The sequence below is a fragment of the Galeopterus variegatus genome, unplaced genomic scaffold, assembly GCF_000696425.1.
Source record: "Galeopterus variegatus unplaced genomic scaffold, G_variegatus-3.0.2 Scaffold681, whole genome shotgun sequence".
Lineage (NCBI taxonomy): Eukaryota > Metazoa > Chordata > Mammalia > Dermoptera > Cynocephalidae > Galeopterus > Galeopterus variegatus.
In genome coordinates this window covers 237,453-256,259 of record NW_007726792.1, presented here as the reverse complement: position 1 = coordinate 256,259, position 18,807 = coordinate 237,453, and the positions used below count along the sequence as shown (strand labels likewise).

At 42.4% G+C, this 18,807-nt stretch overlaps 1 protein-coding gene across 2 annotated transcripts in view; it reads left to right on the top strand.

Moving 5' to 3' along the window:
• The window catches only part of PIP4K2A (phosphatidylinositol-5-phosphate 4-kinase, type II, alpha), a 75,996-nt gene that overhangs the window by 33,136 nt on the left and 24,053 nt on the right, over positions 1 to 18,807 (top strand). For both annotated transcript variants that reach the window (XM_008571334.1, XM_008571333.1), the window contains exons 4-5: positions 7,010 to 7,156; positions 12,305 to 12,343. In XM_008571334.1, coding sequence (XP_008569556.1) covers positions 7,010 to 7,156; positions 12,305 to 12,343 — 186 coding nt within the window. The remainder of the gene's footprint in view (positions 1 to 7,009; positions 7,157 to 12,304; positions 12,344 to 18,807) is intronic.

The following is an 18,807-nucleotide window of genomic DNA, read 5'->3' as shown; positions in this document are numbered from 1 at the left end:
TTTTTTTTTTTTTTTTTAAAAAAAAATTTTTTTTTCTTTTTTTTTTTTTTTTTTTTTTTTTGGTCCATCTATTTCTCCTTCATTTCTAAAGGATAGCCTTACTGGGTATAGTATTCTTGGCTGGCAGTTTTTTTCTTTTAGCACTTTAACTATATCATCTTCTTCTCTCCTGGCCTGTAAGGTTTCTGCTGAAAAAACATTCTGCTGTTACTCCAATGGGGCCTCCCTTATCAGTGACTTGAAGCTTTTCCCTTGCTGTTTTTAGGGTTCTCTCCCTGTCTTTGACTTTTGAGAGTTTGACAACAATGTGTCTTGGCAAGAACCTTTTTGTATTGAATCTGACTGGTGATCTTTGAGTCTCGTGTATCTGGAGTTCCATCCATATCTCTCCCAATACCTGGGCTATTATTTCGTTGGATAGGTTCTCAATGCCTTTTCCTTTCTCTTTCTCTCAAGAAAACCATAATTTGTATGTTTGGATGCTTAAGGTAGTCTGACAGCTCTCGTAAGTTTTCCTCATATTTAATTTTTTTTTGGTCCACCTGGGTTATTTCAAAAAGCCTATATTCAAAGTCAGAACTCCATCTGCTTACTCTAGTCTGTTGCTTAAGCTCTCAGTGGTATTTATTAATTCGTTGAATGAATACTTCACTTCCACGAATTTTGCTATGTTCTTTTTTAAGGTATTTATCTCTTCATAGAGTTCCTCCTTCAGATCCTGGATTTTTTTTTTTTTTTAATTTCATTGTGTCATCTATTAGGGTTTCCTTGCATCTCATTGAATTTCCTTAAGATTGTTGCTTGAAATTCCTTTTAAGTCATTTCATAGGTTTCTTGTCATTTGGGGTCTGGTACTAGAGAATCATTTTATTCCTTTAGGGGTGGTTTGTTGGTTTGTTGTTGTTGTTGTTGTTGTGTATTTCTAGTATCCCTACATTGTTTGGGCATCTGATTAAGCATTTGTTTCTAATACTCAGGAGTGGCTTTTGAGGAGAGAGACTCCCTCCCATAGATGTGTTTTATACTGATCATTGGGTAGGGTGTTTTAGTTTTGTTTCCAAGTAGACACAGCTGTGTAGTCTCTGTGTGGTTACTTCAGCTATATTCAACATTGGAGTTGTCTACGAGTGCCTCCATGGCCTAGGTGCTGGGGTGCTCAGTAGTTCTTTGCTGAAGTGATAGACAGTGGGTTGGGTCATCAAATTCAGGGGTGAGATCTTGCGTTCTTGGGAGAAGTGCCTGAATTCCCTGTCACTCCTTGGCTGAGATAGATGACCCTAAGTGGCCTCCCAGGCATCCCACCTAGTGTCCCTTGACCCTGATAGGTCCTCAGTTTAAATGGATGATTCTGGGTGGTGTTCCTGGGGGTCGGAATTAGGAACTTAGGCTTTGAGGGGTTAATGGGGTGTTCAGCAGCCCCTCAGCTGGAGTGCGTAACTCAGTGTTCTCACTGGGGCTCTGGGAAGAGCACTGTACTCCCATGGGAGGCATTGAGGTATTCTGTAGCTTCACTGTTGAAGGAGGCAAAACTAAGTGGGGTCACTGGATTTGTGTGTGGGGCCCTGTACTGTCAGAAGGGACACTGGGATGGTCTGCAGCACCACTATTGAAGTGGGGTACTCTGTGTGAGGTATTAGAAGTTTTGGGTGGGAACCTTTGCCCCCGAGGGGGATGCTGGGTCCCTGTAGCTGTTCAGCTGGAGTGGCCACTATAGGTGAGACTGCTGCAGTTGTGGACAGGCCCATGTCACCCTAAAATCATTATTGGAGCACTCTGGATCTCCTCAGCTTGGGTGGGTTGTCCTCTATGAGGTCACTAGGGCTGTGGGTGGGCTGCTGTCCGACCAAGAGAGATGCCAGATCCCTCTGAAGCCCCCTTGCTGGGGCGGGCACCCCAGGGTGAGCTCACTGGTGCTATAGGCCTGTGTCTGTACCCAAGTGAGGCATATGAGTCCTCCAGTACCTCTTTGTGGCTGCACGAATTACAAAGCTACCTCACTAAAGAAGGTGAGGTTGCCAGCAGTGGCTCAGTGCCCCAGTTAGTCAGTTTTCTGACTCTGTAGTGTGCACACTGACCCCCACCATCCTGAGGTTGGCACCCTTGCTGTACTTACTGGGCCACCTATTCCCAGAGTGCAGGAAACCATGTGGACATACGTATGGGCAACCCAGTGCAATGATGTGGCCACAGGGGAGTGAACCGCCACAGGGGCCAGAGAAAAATGGTCTGGGGTGTTGGGGATGATCTCAAATCTATGCTACAGAAGCCTACGGCCCAGGGGGTGGGGGAGGTTTAGCATGTGCCCCTCCCTGGGTCAGTTCAGTCAAGTGTGTGGCCAAGACTTCCCAGCACCAGGGCGTGGCTACAGAGGCAACCCCGGAGAGAGGCATGTGGGTTCTCCCCCTCCTCACAGTTATAAGTATTGTACATACATCCCACCAGCGTAGGCAAGGTCACCAGGCCAGGCATGGGCACCAGACCTGAACAAGCTGCTTTCTAGTTCTGGAGGGTCCATGTATTGACCCCTTCTGTCCTGAGGGTGGCACCCTCGCTGCACTAGACTGTTCCCAGGGCACAGGGCCAAAGCCAAGGGTCAATCCCAGTCCTAAGCTCACCGCAGCAGTCAGGGTCCCAAGGGTGGGAGCAGCTCCACGTTGAGTCCCTCCCCAGGCCAACACAGCCACATGTGATCACAACAGTTCCCAGTACCAAGCGCATGACATCAAGGAGCAGCACAGACCTCACTTTCCCGCAGGCAAAAACTCATCCTGAATCCCCGCCACTACAGGTTAGGGAATGGGCGATGATGGCCGAGAATTTTTCCATTCTCTTTGTGGCTATCCTGAGTTTCTACACTCACCAGCATCTCCGCGGTTCCCTCGCTGTATTCCAGGTCCCTCCTTTCATTTTTCTCCTTCAAGGGTCACAGCGTATTGGATTCATTCTCCGTCTTTGTGAGACAGTCAAGCAATGTCTCCTTGTAGTCTGCCATCTTGCTCCGCCCCTTAGAAAATTAATTATTTAATATCACAAGACACCTAGTGAGTGGCATATTCCATGCCCCCAATTACCTCAAAATGTTTGTTCAGGCCAAGATCCAGTCACTTCCAGAAAATGTGTCTGATTGTTGTGTCTCTGCAGTTGAGGGAGTGTTTTTTGTTTGTTTGTTTGTTTGTTTCATGAGAGAAACTTCAGCACATTTAAACATTGTTGAGATGCTGCCAGTGGAGAGAGAGAGAGATCGAGAATCCTGGACTGAGAGGGGATGATGGCTGAGAACCCAGCGAGATGGGTTCCGGGAGGAGTGGAGAGCAGGGTCTTAGAAGGAGCCCCATCTTCTCCCCTCACCCTGACCATGGGGCAGTTTGGGGAACTTCCATGCAAATGCTGGGAGACTCAGCAGCAGGAAGTCGAGGCCATTCCCTTCCAGATGGTTCCTCCTTTTCCCTGTGCCATTGAATGTGTTGCATATGGACGAGAACCAAGTCTCTTTTTCCCTGCTGTACAGTCAGCACCCCTCACAGTATAACGGATGCTCAATAAGTATCTTTTAAGTGAATCCGTGAATGAATATTGAGAGTGATGAGGGTTTTTAGGTTTAAGGGAAGTGGAGAAGGTTCAAATTATTGAGAACACTGCTGTACTACTCCTTTTTATGAATCAAGCTCTGTTCTAAGGACTTTATAATTAATTTAATCATCACAAAAACACCATGTATTGAGTGTTATTATTATTTCTATTTTCCAAATGCAGATACAGAGAGGTTGAGTAACTCTCACAAGATGACACAGTTAGTGACTGTACAGCCTGACCGTGAAGGTTCTAGCACCTGAATAGTCTGAATCATTCCAAGAACCCAGCTAAAGCTGTGGCCATGAATTTACACCTGGTTCAGGGATTAGCTCTAGCAGTGTATGTGTAGGAGTTCTTGTAGATGTGCCTGCTGGTGTTAAGAGTTTGGGCACAGGCTTTCCTGGGTCAGCTGGTGAAGAATCTAAGAGGATTGACATTCAGGCCTCTTTGTGTCACACCTACGTACTACAGCACGTCAAGCTAGAGTCCAGTGGTCCCAGCCCTGTTGTTCACAGACCCAGTTAAAAGTTCCTCTCCTGAAATGCAACGGAGTGTCCTTTCCCCATGTCCACAGCCAGAGATTTGGTTAATGCATAGAATTTTCACTTCTGTGAAATTTTAACCCATAAATGCTTTCTAAACATTTGGCACCAACTGCAGCTTGGCAATACTGAAATCTAGTAGATATGCTCTAATATGATTTGTGGTTTTGTACATCCTTATATACTCAGGAGTTTGAAGTTTATTAATCTCTGTTTTTCAAGATGTTTATCAAAGAGCCCCATAGATGAGCCGTACCTTTGAGAACAGCTGTGCATAGGCACTTGCTGCTGGAGAAGATCAAACTTGGTCAATTTTTTCTGTGTGGTAACTTATCTAATCTTAAAGGGAGGGAAGAAGTAAAATGTAATCTGTATAGGTGTTTTTCCCTGGGGGAGAAAAAAAAAAAGCTTGTCAGTGATTTCCCATTTAATATCCAAAAAGTTTCTTTAACATATTCATCAACATGAGCAATGATTGGTATCCTCTATGAGCCATGACTCTCTGTGGCTTTGCACAAAGATTTTGATCAAAGAGACATTTTCTAATGACATGACTTCTTAAAGACAGTCCATGATGAGAATAATCTGAGCAGAACAGCACGGAGAGGGGCTGAGACAAACTGAACCTGGTGTGTGTCCCAGGGCAGTGGTCATGTCTTCTGTGGCTCATAAATAACCACCGCAGAGTATCCTCAAAGTAGACCCCAGTACATGTAACCCCAGTACATGTTAAGTCAGTTGGGAACACAAAACAGATAGACGTAACATGACAGTTTCTTAACAGAGATTGGAATGAAAATTATGATTAATTATCATTCTCATCGGCAGTTGGAGGAAGAGTACAGTGCAGGACACAGCATTATGTGAAGTATTTTGACATATTATAATCTGTAATCCTTACAACCACCTTTGAGGTAGGAATTATGATGCTTGTTTTCTGGAAAAATGAAAGTAAAATGCAGGGTGAGTTAGTAACTTGTCCAAAATCCCATAGCTAGTAAGTGGAGGCACCAGGAAACTTAGGCACATTTTTCTGGCTCTCAAAGCTACACTTACACAAGACAGACCTGCAGTCTCCATGTTTTAAGGCCTATCCACCACCTTTCTTTAGTGGTGAAAAACAACAACCCTTTTTATTTCTGTAGATCAGAAGTAAGAAATTTTCTTTTCAACCAAGGGCTGTGTACCACCTGTTTTGCATTAGCCGAACTCATTAATTTATTTTAGTTTGTAAGGACAGAAATAAAAAATGTTCCACTCATCTGATTTCACATAACAAGTTTAGATAAAGCTCTATTCAGAAATTATATCAAATTAAAATATATAGCTCAATTATTGTCAGTAGGAAAAAAAGGGCAGAAGCATCTTTAAAATTTGCCAAAACTTTGGGTGGCAAAAATCAAACTCAGATACTGAAGCTGTTCACCTTTTCTTCAGTGATAAAAGCAAACGGCATTAAAATTCCTAACATGGTTAAATAGTACTAGAGTTGATTATTAACAGTGTTTGCCATTAAAAAGTTTGAAAGGACATTCTAATTAACTTCTTGTGTTTATAACATGCTCATTGTAAACGAAAGAAAAATTTGAGCAGTATAGTTTTTAAAAAAGAAAAATCAAAATTACCCAAAATTCCACCGTTATCATTTGGTGAGCATCCTTCCAGACATTTCTGTGCAAATATTACAATGCGTACAGTGTTTACAATATTGGAATCATACTAGTCATGCTGTTTATTATCCTAGAGATTTCACACATGTGTCATAGACATAAGAGAGCTTTTCGAGATCTTCTTTCCCCTTCATTTTAAAGAAAGGAAGGAAAAACCTACCTTTCCTTTGGGAAGTACAGTGGGACCCCTGTTTTATAAAGGTCTGCTTTCAGGGAAAAGTAGCTCCATCTTGTGGCCCTTTGGAGTATGGTCATTAAGACTTCAGAAGTCACGTGTTTTTGCAGCTCTCATGGAAATGGTGTCAGCTCTGGGACTTGTCCAGTAGACTTGATGGAAACCAGCACGGGGGCAGAGAATCCCTGTCTGTCTGTAGAGAAGGGGCAAGTTCTCTGTAGTCACAGGGGCCCCCCTTTATGTCCCTGCTCTTGTGTGAGTAGCTTAGATCTAGACAAAGTCTCAATTAGAAACAGAAAAACTAGGACCAGAGCCCAACTCTCCCAGCTTCTAACATGGGCTGTCTCCTCAATTTCCTCTTTAATCTCAACTTTAACACTGTTAAAGAAGCTGCTCTTACTGGCTAAGTTGCCTCAGTCTCATAAATTCGTCCTCTAGGCTTTCAGAGTGGAAGGTGGAGACCCAAGGTAGGTGTAATTTCACAAGGAATTTCTGAAAGGATCATTCACCTGTCCTCTTGTCCTGCACTATTACATCCAAGTTTTAACTTTTTTTTTTTTTTTTTGTCTTTTTGTCTTTTTTCGTGACCGGCAACGGATCGCAACCCTCAGTGTCGCGCCCATACCGGACCGGGACCGGCAACGGGATCGCAACCCTCAGTGTTGCCCCCGCTCCTCGCTCAGCCAGTGAGCGGCCGGTCTGTATGTGGGATCCGAACCCTCGGCGGGAGCGCCACCGCACTCCCAAGCGGTGCACTGTAGCAGTGCGCCACCGGGCCGGCCCCCCAAGTTTTAACTTTACAAAATAGTTTGTAATGTTAGAAAAAATATCTCTTTAGAGATAAAATTGAATTTTCTTATCTGTGTATACATGGTGAGCCCAGATCTGATTGGTAATCCATACGAACGTGTCATTTTCTGTAAATAGGACCTTTTGTGGGTAAAGGTTTTCACTTCATATAAACACCATAAGCAGAAAAGTTGTTTTTCCATCTAAACAAGCACCTTTTGATTGGATTTTTTTTCCCTTTTTCTTTCTCTCTTATGCAGTACATAGTGGAATGTCACGGGATCACCCTTCTCCCCCAATTCTTGGGCATGTACCGGCTTAATGTCGATGGAGTTGAAATATATGTGATTGTTACAAGAAATGTGTTCAGCCACCGTTTGTCTGTATATAGGAAATACGACTTAAAGGTAAGATTGACTTTATTAATTTTTTTTTTACATAACTTAAACTTACTCATCCACATTATAAAATACAATTGATCATACAAAATGCTTAGGAGGCGCTCAGAGCTTAAAGCTACCAGACAACTAGCCATGTATTATTCGTTCATGTTGAGCAATCAGGGCTTGTTGGCTTTTCCAAAAGACACTTGTTCATATTAGAAATATCATGTATATTTATTCAGCACCAACTACATACCAAGCACTGTTCTAGGTGCTGTGAATAATTTTATGAACAAAACAAACCAAACCTGCACCAAGGAGCTGACATTCTGGTGGGTAAAGACAGACAATAAGTAAAAGTAATAAGCAAGTGATATAGTATATTAGGAAGTGATAAGTGCTATACTTAGAAATAAAAACAGAGGGGGGTACAGTTTTAAATATGGTGTCAAGGAAGATTTCCCTGAGAAGATGACATTGGAGGAAACCTGAAGGAGATGAGGGAATGAGCTGAGGGAAGAATGCTCCAGGAAAAGGGAACACTAAGTACAGAGCCCCTGAGACAGGAGGGAGAAGGGGACCCTGGAAATTCTGAGAGTGGAGTGACATGATCTGACTTCTAGCATCAATGACTCAGGGGAAGAATGTCCAAGATAGGAGCTGGCAAACTATGACCTGCCTGCATTCCAAATCCAACTTGGAGTCCATTCTTGTAAATAAAGCTTTATTTGGAATACTGCCATGCCGATTGTTTCTGCATTGTCTGTGGCTGCTTTTGCACTATTAACAGTAGAGTTCAGTAATTACCACAGAGACCATTACGTACCACAAGCCTGAAACATTTATGCTGTGACCCTTTCAGAAAAAATCTGGTCTACATCAGTTGGTTTCAAGTTTTTGGGTCTCAGAACCCTTTTCCACTCTTAAAAGATGACCCCAAAAAGGTTTTGCTTATATAGGTTGTATCCGTGGATATTTATCATATTAGAAATTAATATGATAAATATTAAAATACTTATTTTAATTTATTTAAAATAATGATAAAACCATACTTTAACATATTTCTATGAAAATGACTGTATTTTCCAAAAGCAAAAATTAGACAAGTGGCATTGTTTTACATTTTTGCAAAACTCTGCCACATCTGACTTAATGGAGACAGTTGGAACATCACATCTGATTCTTCTGTCAGTCTGTTGCAGTGTTATTTGATTGAAGTACATGAAGAAAATCTGACCTCACACAAATAAGTAGTTAGAAAGGAGGAGGAGGATGTTTTAATAACTTTTTCAGATAATTGTAGATATTCTTTGATACTACACCAAAACTTGACAAGAGGTCATTTCTCAAAGCTTTGTTACATTGTGGAATCTGAAATCACATCAGTGAACTTTTTGTACTCTTTTCATTAAAGTCCATTGGTCTGTTTGCATGATTTTATGAAGTCATTTGGGACATATTGGTTTACCAACTTATGTGACTCTTCCAAATATCGACACTTTTCATTATACAGCATCAAAAAGTCACATTTACATCACCACCAACCTCATCAGAAAAGTCTTTTATGTATTAGAAAGCTGTCACACTCAAAGTAGTGGATATAAATGTTTTAAAATTCTGATTTTCCCTTGAAAGCTCAAATTTTATCATCAGCAACAAGTCAGTTGTTCTGTGTGAAATGACAGCACACAGCCTCCCTGCACACAGCTGAGCCCAGCAGCTTTGTACCTTTTTGAGCAAATACCTGCCACATGCCTAGATCTACATATTGTTAGTTGTTCATTCAAGTAAAAATGTTGTTTCATGAACAAGGTGGCTGATTCAGCCCATAACTCAAAACATCGCAGAAGTGGTTCTTAAGAAACCATGCCTTCTTTGTAAACAGAAGAGGTTTAGGTGTACTTTCTACACAGGATTTGGAAAAGGTGTGAAGATGTGTGCTCCGGGGTCAAGATTTGATCAAATTAATTTTATTGCTTCATCAAGCAATAAACAAAGCATTTATTGCTTTGACTATTTACTAGTTGCCTGCTTGTACAAGGTGTTGTCTCAGGCTTCATCAACTTGCACTCAGTTAACAAGTCACAACACCAGGCTCTCTGGCTTCAGAGGTCACTCTGAAATGATGCTCAGTCTCTTAAATGATGCTAGATTTTGCGGGGGGTTACTTTTATTTGTAACCACGAATACTACAAAGACCCTTTGGTGCCACTGTTTGATTTGTGCTGAGCTGCCAACAATATTCCCCACCATTGTTTTTGCAATAGCCATGTGAATATCAAGATTGTGGAAAAGGCAAATAATGTCTCAGTATTATTATAAAAATAGTTTTGAGTTTGCAGACCTCCACAAGGGCCCTAGGACCCTAGGGTTCTGAACCACACTTGGAGAAATGCCCAGGCTTGTCTCCTAACTTATGAAGTCCAGAGAAACTGGATCAATTTCTCAAACATAGCATCATTGTGTCCTCCTCCAAGTCCCAGCTCCAGCCGTTGTGTTCCTCTGGAATTGTCCCCGGGGAAATCCTCACCACCCTCTGGGCTCTCACCAGCACCGGCTCTCCCTGGAGCCTCTGCTGTGCTGCTGCTCAGTGCACTCTGTTGTGTATTTCAGGACTCTGTGTGCTGGTTTGACTCTCCCGTGTGAGAAAGCCAGAGTAACCTGTGAAGACACATGTCTGGGTTTTGTGGCTTGTTAGCCATGTACAAATTGCTGCATCTCTGAGCCTCAGTTCCTTCATCTGTTAGAACAGGAGTAATTTTTCCTATGATTGCAGGGTTGTTGTGAGGATTAAATGAGATACAAATTGTCATATGCAGCATAAGGCATAGCATGTGGGAGGTGGTCTGTGAACTTTGATTGTCTCATCTGTTCTGCTAGTGTGCCGGTGCCTTATGGGCAAGTATTTTGTCCTATTTACTTTTTTTGTCTCCCAGAAATGCCCAAGATAGTACCTCATACGAGTAGGCATCTGGTAAATATATCTTGATGTAAATTAGAATCTTTTACTTTTGGCGGCTTGGCCCGTATGGGGATCTGAGCCCTTGACCTTGGTGGTAATCAGCACCATGCTGTAACCAAGTGAGCTAACTAGCCAGCCCTTGATGTAAATTACATTTGTAGATAGAATATTATTGTTTTAATTTGGCTTGCATTTCGTAATTTTATCTCCCTCTTTAGTTCGTAGAATAAATAAGTTCTGTGCTTGTTAGTGCTTTCAGTTGTGATGGAATCTGTACGTTTGGCATCATTTCACGGCTCAAACTCTTGGCCTAAACTTACTAACTTTACTTTTCTATTTTTGTTTTAAATTTTTATTCTGAATTAATTTAAATTTGGATGAGTTTTTTCCTCCAGATTAATGATCTGCATTACATAGAGATGAAACTTCCCTGAGAATCAGAAGCAGGGTGAATTACATTGTAGGAGGGAAAATGCACACACAAACCAACAGCTTGATTCAGGATACAAAGTAGAATAAAGAAATAGCTTCTTCCTCTGCCCAATAGCATAGGCAGTGCTCAAGTATTACAAATGTCCTATTTTTGTTTTTGTTTTTGTAATTTGGGAACATTCTTTGTTAGGAATAGTGTGTAAAGGAAGGTATTTGTGGCCCATATTCAGGAATCCCTAAAGGAAGGAAAATAGACCACTGCAAGTGACAGTTGCTGGGCTCAGCTGTGCAGAATAGAACACGCTGCCCTCGTGCAGTGGGTCCTCAGGGTTTCCTGCACGAATGATCCACATGGTTCATCTTCATTTGGTGGGTCATCTTTGTGCTCCTCCAACTCGTCCCCAAGAAACATTGAGCATTTTCCCAGGGCCAGAGCAGGGTCCCTCACACTCTCCAATTCTGGGTTTGCTAGCACCAGAGGAATAGAAAACTGACCCTGGCAGGACTCGCAGCCTGGTCTTGGCTCCCTTCCCACCACCAGGAGTCTCTTCAGTCTGAGTTTCTGCATCCAAGAATTCCAGGCAGCACACATTCTATTCAGTGCCTGAAGTGCTTGAATGAAAGCTGGTAGTAATGTAAAAATTTTGATTTCTCTGTGAATGGTCAGTCTAGAAGCTGCTTTCACTTTACCCACATGAAATAAAAGTTTTTTTTGTTGATTGACTAACTCAGGTATTCCAGAGCAATAAATGTCTCTTTGGGAGGCAGTCAAGTAAGCAGATAGCTCTGCTGACCTAGTAGTGGTTTGAGTATCCAGTGCTGGAGGGGAAGGAACACCCGTAAATTCATCTGTGATCCTTTTCCAACCATTTATTCAGTAAACACCAAGCATCTGCTGTGAATAAGACTACCGTGATCGTGATCGTCACTGAGGAGCACAAAGAAGAGTCATTGTTGCATTAACATATTTAGGAATTCCCTGGATCATTTGTTTCCCAGCTTTTCTTTTGAATTAAAATCTTCCACAAACAAAGGAAAGTTTCTCTGCTTGAACTCTACCCCAAAGCCTCCCTGTCAGCATCTGAAGTGGTCTCAGGTCATCTTGGACAACCCAGAGTTCTGAGGCACAGTTTTGAAAATCTCTGGGTAGAGTAGGAACTGCTGAGATCAAGGACTGGGTTTTCCTCCACTTTGTACGTCTGTGCTCAGCATAGGGCCTGGCACAAAAGAGGTGCAAGTCCATGTGTGTCTTTGAAGGAATCTCTAAAGTAAAGGGGTCAGGAAGTGCCCACACGGGACTGGTGTGTTCATCGGTAACTGTAAAACAGGGAAGAAACAATAAGTGTTACAGAAAAGGCACTCAGAGGTCCAGGACCTGCCCGCCTCTGGAAGCCACAACGTGGGAAAAGAGGCATTTAGTGCCTGATGGTCACTGTGGCCATTCAGTGGCCCACTTCCCCTTTGAAGGTAACAAGACCAACAACTTCTGGCAGTTGATGCAGGAAGGTGTGGTTTTGACCCAGTGTTTAATAAGTCAAGTCAGGTTTACTGATTTCTGGCAGGTGAACAAGAACCAGAAAGACAGGACAGGTGAGCAGGTGGAGAGGAGTGGACAAGAACACCTGGGGGTGTGGACACAACCCGGGCAAAGGGCCGTGTTCAGGAGGACTCCAACAGATACTCTATTTCTGTGCTCTACCCAGGACCACTTTCAGATTTTATGCACGTGAAACTGATGCTTCGCATATGCATGTTTTTATTATTTCTTTGTGTTTCAGGGCTCTACAGTGGCTAGAGAAGCTAGTGACAAAGAAAAGGTAAGTACCTCGACGTGTTTCCCGCTGTTACCCGGCACACGCTTGATCAGCACCTCTCATATTATTCTTTCTCTCTCATCTCCCACCGCTGAGATTCTTCCCGTTTCCCCTTCCTCTGCCCCCGCGAGAAACACAGGACTGAACAGAGGAGTGTTCTATTTCCCTCCTCTTCTTCAGGTTGCTGAATAATGAAGTAGTTATTAGTTGTAAGCGTGGTTGAAAGAAACATTTCACATGCAAAATGCTCCTGAAAGCACAGCTGCCTGCGCAGTAAACTTTTGATCACAAATGGCAGTGACAGCTCAGAATGCTCAACTGCGGGTCAGGGAACAGGGTCCTAACACTACTTTACCACTGACTAACCAGATGTGACCTTGAACAAGTTTCTTTGCCCCTCTAAGTCTGTCATCTAATCTGTGACGTGTTGGCTTGGATGAGCTTCAACTCCTTTCCAACTATGAAATATTAAGATATGATTATATTTTGCTTAAAAAATTAGGGATGAAGAGACCACATCTTTTTATCTCTTCCTGACTCATTGGATGTTAGGAAATACTTGTATCACGTATAGTTTATTATACAAGATTATAGACAGAGTCAACTTGAAGGATGTTTGAATAAGAATTTTGGAAGTAGTCTCCTGTATGTAAACCTAAATTAACCTGATCGACCTGTGCTTGTGTGAAAAGTACCTCTGTACTCTCAGTTGTTTCTACCCGCCACCTTGGTAAGTGCCCTTTCTTGACTAAAGTAGTCCTTTTCAACTGCAGGAATAAGACAGCCAGTGAATGCCTGAAAGCGCAGATAGGACCAAACCCTAGCCAGTGAACACCAGGGTCGCCTCCACTTAAAAGAAGCACTTTGTGGCTTCTCTTTGGCATACCCAAATTGCCAGCATCACTACTCTTGCATATTGGGGTCATCATGAAGTAAAATAAGGGTGACTTGAACACAAGCACTGTGACACTGTGGCAGTCGATCTGATAACTGGGACCACTGCGGAGCCACTAACAGCGACAGCATGGGACAGCAGGACAGAGGGAGGATTCATGTCCCCCTGGTGGGAGGGAGCTGCACCGTGCAGGATTTCATCCTGCTATTCAGAATGGTGCACGATTTGAAACTTATGAGTTATTTATTTCTGGAACTTTTCATTGAATATTTTTGGACCATGCTTAACCGCGGATAACTGAAACCGCAGAAAACAAAACTGCAGATAAGGGGAGACTACTGTATTCCATTTGAAAGCTGGGCTCAAGGTTGTTTTTGTTTTTTTAAGTTCAATTCTTTTAGGATGTTATTGCCTTTTGATTTGAATTTTAGAAATATGTAAATCTACTTTAATTTATTCCTTCAGAATATTTGTGAATATCTTTATGGGTACTGTCCTAGCTCAGGGGCTAAAATAATGAGCCACACGGACACAGGTAGCAGGAGATGCAGACATGAATGAGGAAATGACAGTGTCATGTGCGAAGTGCTTTGATGGGATGTTCAGAAGCAATCGCCTCTGACTCAGGCTGGGCAGGGTCAGGAAGGGCTTCCTGGAAGTGGTGATGTTTAGAAACTTGAAGGGTCGTAGCAGTTAGAGGAAGAGCAGCATGTGCAGGGTTGCGGAGGAGCACTTGGAGCTTTGGCTGGAGGGAGACAGGAGGCCACAGAGGAGGGTCACACAGATGGAGAGGCTGAGGAAGTAGCCCAGAGAGGATGGGAGCCTGAGCTGGGACAGTGGTAGTGGACAGGTGACAGGGAGGGTTAGGAAGGAGAATCGACAGAACTCAGAGATGGAATGTGAAGGTGAATGGGGCTGGGGTGTGTGTGGAGGGAGGGGGGTAAGGATGACCCCCGAGTTTCTGCTTTGGACAGGTGGGTGGTGGTAATTCCATGCACCGAAATAGGAAACAGTGTGGGGAGGAGTTTGAGATGTCGGCATGCTGCCACAATGGAGATGTCCAGCAGGTGTGAGGGGTTGCGTGGAGGGCCTCGGCTGGAAAGGGAGCTTAGGAATCCTCACTTCCATGCACCGAAATAGGAAACAGTGTGGGGAGGAGTTTGAGATGTCGGCATGCTGCCACAACAGAGATGTCCAGCAGGTGTGAGGGGTTGCGTGGAGGGCCTCGGCTGGAAAGGGAGCTTAGGAATCCTCACCGGAAGGATGGTCAGCAAAGACGGAGATGTGGATGAAGTCGCCAGGTGGAATATATGGAGTAGAAGCAGGTTTAGATCCGGCCCAGAAGAATATCTTCATTTCAGGGAGCATCAACAAGGACAGTGCTGAAAAGGATCAGCCAGAGACGAGACATGAGCTAGGAAAGTCTGGATCATTCACACAAATACAAGCAAACATTTAGCCAAGCATTGTAAGAAATGCCTCAGGGAACAAGGTAGACGCAGTCCCTGCCCTCATGCAACGTGCACTCTAGTAATGTAACCCAAAACAGAGGAAGAGAACTTTTCAGTGTCACATGCTTCCACCAGGCCAGGTAGGGTGAGGACTGGGAATTATTCATAGGATTCATCAACCAGCAAGTCTCTGGGGACCTGGTCGTTGAGGAGGCAGGAGCAGAAGCCAGACTGCGGTGGGTGAAGAGAGGAGGAGAAAAGGAAGCGGTGGATCCTTCTTTGACCATTTGTATTACTCCTGCACATTAGTGAATGTAGGTTTTTACATGTCGACCCCATGTAAAACACCTTGAAGGCACCAGCTTTGGCCAAAAGAAGCAGTATCAATGACTGTTGACCTCAATGCCACTCTGAGTGAACATCTTCTGGGTGCCAGAGACCCAAGTTTAGGCTGTGAGAAGCTCCGAGGTTTCATTTTTGGGGGACTTGCTCCTAGGAGGAAATATCTGGCTGTTTAAGGAGCCACACGTACTCTCCAGCATTGTAACAACAGGCCAGCCCCTGAGTCAGAACTGTGGACAGGATGACATCATATGCCACATTGGTGTCTCTGTTTTTACTTCGTCCCAGGTCCCTGGAGAATACCACTAGCGGCATTTTTTTCCTCTGTTCATTTTGATTTCTTCAGGTTCAGTGAACAAAGGTTTGGTCTGCTCTGATAATAACCAGTGCCAGAAAGACAGTTACAGCTAATGGCATGGTTGCTGCTGAAGCCTAGATCCTAAAACAAGGACATGTTTGAAGGAAAGCCACAAGGATTTGACCTCCATGTGGCTGTTACACTTCCATTCAGTGACCTATCGTTCTCTCCACTGTTCTGCCTATAGAACTTTCCAGAAACCTGTGGCATGAACTGCATTTCCCCTGTCCTCCTCCCAAAAATGTTTTGATATGAATTTTACAAATTTGAAAATCCTTGTGGTGTACCTTCATACGTGGTCTACACCTCTTCACTGGTGTAGGTTTCTGTGAAAAGAAAGGAGAACATGGAATTTGTTTAAACAGAAACTCACTTTTCTGAGGACTCTGCCAGGATGCTTTTTCCTGTATCTAGTATGAATACGTGGCAATCATTCCTCAAAACATCTCCCATGAAGGTGGGCTCAGAGGAAGGTCAGGGATGAGAGGGACCTTGAAAGATCGGAGTCCCTCTGCCCCACCTTACATGGGACAGATTTGAGAGCCAGAAGTTGACGTTCCGTGCAGCATTCCACAGTTCATAGCAGAGACGGACACCTTACCTTCACCTGCTATTTTTTTTTTTTTAATGTTAGCTTCAATGTATTTGGAATTATGAAGGTACATCATAATAACTGACATTTGTTGAGTACAAACTATATGCCAGACACTTTTAAATTCTGTATGAATTTGGTCTTGTAACCCTTACAACCACCAGATGAGATAGGAGCTCTTATTACTTCCTTTGAGAAGATGAAGTTACTTAACAGACAGGTACAGTAACTTGTCCCAGGTCTCACAGTTAGGAAGTGACAGAGCAGCGTTTGAGCCCAGTGCTCCAGCACCCAAGCGCACCTCTCTAACCGCTACACCATACTGCTTTCTAAATGTTAGGGAGTTCTCTCTCCTGTCTCTTAAGGACATATTATCAGATATTCACGTTAATCCCACTAATCATGAAAATGAATAGGAAAAATTCACTACCTTGACAAAAATATGGTTTTAGAGTTAAATATGGCGCTAAAACATTTCATTCTTTTTTTTAAGTAGTAAAATAACTTACCTGGTTTTATATTATGTTAGCAAAACAACTAATTTATATTTCCTCCATTTTCAAGGAGTTTGAGCATTTTTGGACATAATTTCAAATGTATGTTTTTGTACATTTTCTACTACAGTCTTTGTCACTGTACCTCACTTACATTGTGTAAACCTTAAAATTGTTTACACAGTTGCCCTGAGGAAGAGTTCAGTGCCCTAGATCTCTTTCTGGGCTTGGGGTTTATGATAGCTCTTCTAGAAGGGAGAGGCTCCAAAAGGCTACCCTAGCTGCCCTTCTATACCACAGATGCTCACTGGGAAGGGGAAATAGTTTAAGGATAAAGAATGTAAAGGTAATAAGAATTGGTAATTGAGAAGGAAAGCATACCTGCCTCGGTGATAGGGCACCTTCTCTGTCTGATACCATACTTTGTTTATAATCTGGAAACATTTATTAAGTCGTTATAAATTAAACAAAATATATTAATAGAGCAGAACTCTTAAAAACATTGGATTTTTAAGTCCTGAAAATTTGCTTTCTTTTTTCCCCTACTTTTGGGTGTTCTTTTTATGATCAGTTAGTATTTTTGACTCTTCCAAAAAGCGTGCCATTCTTTGTCTTCACAAATAAAACTGTAAATGCTTTCAAAACAATCACTGGTACCTCTGGCTCAAAATCCTTGGGGAAGGCTAAAAATATTTATTTTCTACATTTTAGCATTTTATAAATGAAATCAAATGATTTACAAGAATATTATTTTCATTGCTATCATTGTATAATTATATTCCCTTCAAAATGATTTTACGGTGCAAAGAACAATTTTCATAGAGAATCTCCATTGACATGGCTTAATTAGTAATCTCAGTTCTTACTCTTCTTGGGTTTTCTTTCATTTGAGTCATTATAACTGTTTTAATTTCCCTACTTTTAACTTGTTGATGACAAGTTTTGAAACTGTCATTTCAAATATTTAGTGATATAGGTGCAGACAAGTCCCATCCCTTAGATTTCAGCCTGACACGTAATTAGTGTGATCTACATTAGCATAATAATGAAGGTAGAACTGGAGGAAATAACGAAGTTATGTTCCAACAATAATGGAATCACTTTCATGGCAACAAGTATCAGAACATGCATGTATAGATGTCTTGAATTTTTTTTTAAAAGAGCAGAACAGTGCCTTTTAAAAAAAAAACGTTGTCAAATTCTGACAGCTGTTATGACTTGTTTTATTCTTTAATTCTTTCCGTTTTAATAGAAGGGCATCTTCCATTCATGGCTCCAGCAGTTTTGCCTCCTCTAAATGAGACAGAGAAATGCGAATCTCCCTGGTGGTCGATCTTTTCACAGCTGCGCTGCAATTCCAGTGTGACATCAAATTAGTAATTATAGCTGAGCGGACTGCTTTTTAAAAATGACAGTCTTAGCATGCTGCCAGCGAGCAAGCGACTCAGCAGGGAATCTGGGGAAGTAAAAGAAAACATAACTGGACTCACTTGATTTCTGGAGGATTTGACCTGACTCTTTTAAAAGCCCATGTTCTTGAGAGAGAGAGTCCTGGGGATTTATACAAATATGCGATTTTGTTCATCGTCCTGCACCTTTTCTTCTCAAAATTCATGTCTGATTTTATTAGGTGAAGTAAAGCCTGTGTAATGGAGTCATAGGGTCACAATAAGAAGATTCCTTTTAACATAACCTTCTCCCTGGAACCCATTTGAAAGAAAACAGCTGCCCTGCAATTGGCATTTGTGTAACTATATTGGCAATAATCATTGTTGACACTTTGATAATGGGCTACGAAAAGCCTCCTTGTTGATTCTTACACATTGTGAATTGCGCTGGCAATTAAGTGACTGTCACCGTCTCTGACATTTTACCTATTACTGACTGAAGGTTCAGGGGAATTAATCATTAATACCCCTACATCTAAAAATACTTTCCTAAACCAGTTTCCAGCATTTCTTTTGTGATCTTTAAAATGTAACAAATTATAATTAATAACTACCTCTATCTGGTCCGTCAGGCTGCAGTTAAAGGTAGAAGGTACAAAAGCACAGCAGTGTGTCCTTCTGGAAATCTTTCTTTGCCTCTTGGTTAAAAAAGTGCTTCCTTTTCCACTGTGGGTGGATAATCAGTTAAAGGGAGATGGCAAGGTTTTTAGGCCCTCATTTCAACTAATGCTTTAACCTTCTGTAAAATTCCTTTTTCCACCAAGATGGAAGGGAATCATTTCCAATTGCCAGCCAGTGTTAAGAACTCCTATCACACCACCCAATGTGTAGGGGGAAGTTTCCCATCAGGGCAGAAACAGGGCTTGTTTCTCAGACCTTAAATGAAA